The sequence below is a fragment of the Raphanus sativus genome, chromosome 5 (genome assembly GCF_000801105.2).
Source record: "Raphanus sativus cultivar WK10039 chromosome 5, ASM80110v3, whole genome shotgun sequence".
Taxonomy (NCBI): Eukaryota; Viridiplantae; Streptophyta; class Magnoliopsida; order Brassicales; family Brassicaceae; genus Raphanus; species Raphanus sativus.
The window spans coordinates 24688980-24692956 of NC_079515.1; the positions used below are offsets into that span (position 1 = coordinate 24688980).

At 37.5% G+C, this 3977-nt stretch overlaps 1 protein-coding gene across 2 annotated transcripts; it reads right to left on the reverse strand.

Moving 5' to 3' along the window:
• Positions 1-222: 222 nt before the first annotated feature.
• On the reverse strand, positions 223-3014 carry LOC108820413 (myrosinase-binding protein 2-like). 2 transcript variants are annotated; one of them, XM_056985605.1, is made up of 5 exons: positions 2971-3014; positions 2430-2645; positions 1851-2312; positions 1288-1770; positions 223-1190 (listed from the first exon to the last, which is right to left on the reverse strand). In XM_056985605.1, exons 2-5 carry the CDS (start codon positions 2625-2627, stop codon positions 477-479), a joined length of 1857 nt encoding a protein of 618 aa, XP_056841585.1. In that variant the 5' UTR covers positions 2628-2645; positions 2971-3014; the 3' UTR covers positions 223-476. The 2 variants fall into 2 exon arrangements, with proteins under 2 accessions (XP_056841585.1, XP_056841584.1); XM_056985604.1 differs by having other exon boundaries at positions 2966-3014.
• Between the last annotated feature and the right edge of the window lie 963 nt (positions 3015-3977).

The following is a 3977-nucleotide window of genomic DNA, read 5'->3' on the forward strand; positions in this document are numbered from 1 at the left end:
AAATTCCTTTTGTTGTTCTCACTGATGACTGAATACTGTATATATCAAAAAGAAAACAAAAAACCAACTAATCAAAAATTTAATAAATTAATATAGCATAATTATTTTATTTAGTAAATAACCCAAAAAGAAAAGAAATCTAAGGCATCGTATTCTAGTTATCCAATAAATCTGTTATGATTGATGGTAGCAGAAAAATAAAATCAGTTTCAACCACATACTTTATTTGAAAACCCAGTTATAATCTTATTGATTGGATTTATTTCATAAAGACAAACACACGGAAAATGTAGAACACATACATTACTTGAAAACCCAGTTATACTCTTATTGATTGGATTTATTTCATAAAGACCAAACACACATAAAATGTAGACATTTCTAAAACACACAAGCAAATGACCTCTTAAAACTCACAAACCCACCAAACACGGAACAGGAGACGTCAAGGATATGCCGTCCCCGTGCATCATAGCTTATAAGCTCCCGACACAAGCCACTGTATAAGCTCCGAGAGAATGAAGAACGTCCGTCGAACTTCCATGAAAACCGGTGATTTTGCCACCTTCGAGCAAGGAAAAATTCTCTGAGGTCATTCCAAACGGCTGAGAGGTGATGCCCTTCAGTGTCTTGAACGTAAGAGACGTTATTATCTCTGTCTTCGAGCCAAAGAGTTTATCGTAGTAAACTTTCACAGATGTGATGTCGTCGCCTTGACCAACCTCGAACTCCTCTGTTCCTAGGGATGTCTCTTTTCCGTGCTCGTGTGTCACTCTTCTACCGTCTTTCTCGTATTCAAACTTGATATAAGCCACACCGGAATTGCCTTGACCAACAAAAACTTTTCTTACATGATCAAAAGCACCACCATCATCGAATGTATCTTCACCCTTTCCTCCTACAGCTTCCACTTTGATGAGAGAAGATGGAGAAGAGGTTGTAGATGCAGCAAAATGTGCACCGATGGCATCAATAGCATAGCCACCACGTCCATGGAATCCAACAAGCTTTCCACCATTTTCGCCTTTGAACTCGAATTCTGTTCCCTTCATCTCACCGAACAATGGAGACGTAAATCCTTTGGAGGTTGTGAAGTATATCGATGTAATAAGCGTTGTATCATAGCTGAAAATATGCTTGTAGCTTCCACCAACGGCTGTGATGTACTCAGCCGGATAAGGCACGGAAAACTGTATTTTATTTGAAATTAAAAACATCACTGATTAATAGTGAACCAATTGGAAATTAACAAATTTTTTAAAAAACATATGAATTATATATTTTGACCTCTTTTAGCTCTCCACGGTTCGTCCCGTGTTCACGGACTTCAGCTTTCCCATTTTTTTCATATTCGATCTTGATATAAGTTATGCTGTATTCATCTGCGGCGATGGTTATTTTCTTCACGCCGTCCAAAATACCATCGTCAAATGTGTCTCCCTTGTTACCTCCGAGGGGTCCCATCGTTGTGGTAGTGGGAGCTGGAGCTGGAGCTGGAGTAGGAGCCGGAGCTGGAGCTGGAGCTGGAGGTGGAGGTGGAGGTGGAAGAGGTGCAAAATGTGCACCAATAGCATCGATAGCATCACCGGACCGACCACAAAACCCGACAAGCTTTAAATCTTTTTCCTCGAACACAAATTTCCTACCAGCCACATTGCCAAAAGCAGGGGAGGTTCTTCCTTTTGATGTCTTAAACCTAAGCGATGTAAGATAGCCATCGATGGTTCCCTCCACTGACGTAATATGTTCATTAGGGTAATCCACCACAAACTGCAACCAAAAAAATATTATTAGAAAAAAAAAACTCAATAACCACAAAACTAAGCAAACTTTAAATCAACAATTAGTACCTCCTGTGGAACCTCTTGTCTCTTCCCATGAACATGTGGCACCATTCCTTGGCCTTTTGCATACTCAAACCTGACGTAACTCACAGATTTACCACCACGCCCTACAAGTATTTTTCTAACACCGTCAAAAGCCCCATCGTCCCAAGCACTCCCTCCGTTTCCACCTTCACGGTTAAAGTGCTTAAGAGGAGATTTCACAGCGAAGAAGTGAGGACCAATGGCATCAAGAGCTTGACCAGAACGTCCATGGAAACCAAGAAGCTTTCCACCATCTTTACCCTCTAGCAAGAATTCTCTCCCATCTGGGTTTCCAAACAACGTCGTATGACCGAGTATCGGAGAGGTCCTTCCATGTGAGGTTTTGAAGCGTAAAGATTTGATCAGCACTGCTCCATAGCTGGAATCGCGTTCGTAGCTTCCACCAACAGATGTGATATATTCGTTCGGGTAATCCACCGAGAACTAGATTTCATTTTCCATTAGAAACAACAAATGTACAATGTTTCAGTTAAAAAAAAATAATAAATAAAGGCAGGTAAAGGTAACATATTCAAGAATAACAAAGTCAGGATCTATAACCTCTTGAAGTTCTCCACGAATGGTTCCATGTTCACGGGTTTCAAATTTTCCATCCTTTTCGTACTCAATCTTGATATAAGAAACACAGTCCCAGTCTTTTCCCACCGTTATTTTCTTCACACCATCGTAAACCCCGTCGTCAAATGGTCCGCCCTTGTTACCACCCACCGCTCCCACTTTTTCAGACATTGTTTCCATCTTCTAGCTTCAAAGAACCTGGAAAGATTGAACTCTTTTTTCAAAACCACACTAACTAACAACAAAATGGATGGGCTAATGGGTAAAGAAAGACAGAAGAAACGGAATAACATAAAACTCTATTTATATATTACTATAGAAAAATGTAGTAAATGTCTCTTTAAATATTGTTTCCATTGAAATATTATTTCTCAGGCTCCATTACTGGGAATAATTTTACAGGACAATGTAAGTATGTCTCCTATGAGTCTTTGACATGATTGAACTCAGTCACATACATGAAAGAGGAAAATCGTGAGGAAACTTGTACTAACAAAGAGGGAGATATAGAGAGAAACCTAACTCTTGAGGGTTGTGTTAATCTTATATTAAAAGCTGCTAGTGAGAGTGATATGGGATTATGAGTACTGAGAGTAGTGCCTATTTATTGACACTCAATGTCGCTTTTTTTTTTTTACATTTTACTTGTTTCACCAGTTAAATTTAAACCAAACAAATATCACTCACACATTACACATCATCGACCATACATCTCAGATATTTTTTCCTTTTATCCTGATAATTGATATTATTTATCTGCCTCAATTATTATTTTTTGGAAAGATCATTAACGATTACATTAGTTATTAATATCACCTAGTAAATTTAATTCGTTAGGTCTCGGGAGGGACGACCGATTTACGCCTAACGCAGTTCTAAACTTGGGCTATTATTAGTTGTTTGTATTGCTTTTAAAAATGCAGTGAAATCAGTTCACTTAAGATCCACTTGATGAACATTCAATCACGTCTGTTTGGTTAACACTTTGTATGTTGCATGTGTATACAATTTTTTTTTTTTGGAAAAATATGTATACAGGTTGATCATGCAAGACAACAAGATGGTTTTTGGATCAAGTATTGTAACTGATTCCAGTCAATTGTTGTGACTGCTAATCACGTATTTATTTCTTGTAGATCAAGTATAATCATGTTAAAATACAGACATAACCGGTTGGGTTATCATCACTACAACCGGCTCTAGCATCAAAAGTCTGCAAATTTGGTTAGTGATCACTCCTCCTAAGCGGCATAAACCATCTTGTACTATATATTATCCTGTTTTCTGATTGGCAAGTACCACTAAATATTTTACCAAAAAAAAGTACCACTAAATAATCATTGTATGCATTTTATTTAGAGTTTAATTTATTAAAATAAAAACTGTAAACTAAAAGAATAAAAAGAAGAATGATGAGAAAACTTGTGATGTGAACAGACACTATATGAACTAGTATCATTCAACGATAAGGAAAAGTAACTGAAGGAAAACGGTTACAAATAATATAAACGTGGGAGAAATGATCTACAA

What these genes read in the sequence shown, in the direction of transcription:
- LOC108820413 (XM_056985605.1), bottom strand. Translation starts at nt 2,627, where the DNA reads ATGGAAACAATGTCTGAAAAAGTGGGAGCGGTGGGTGGTAACAAGGGC. An exon ending in GACAAGAGGTTCCACAGGAG is followed by an intron (nt 1,771 to 1,850) that starts GTACTAATTGTT and finishes TTTTGGTTGCAG; the next exon opens with TTTGTGGTGGATTACCCTAA. An exon ending in ACCGTGGAGAGCTAAAAGAG is followed by an intron (nt 1,191 to 1,287) that starts GTCAAAATATAT and finishes AATAAAATACAG; the next exon opens with TTTTCCGTGCCTTATCCGGC.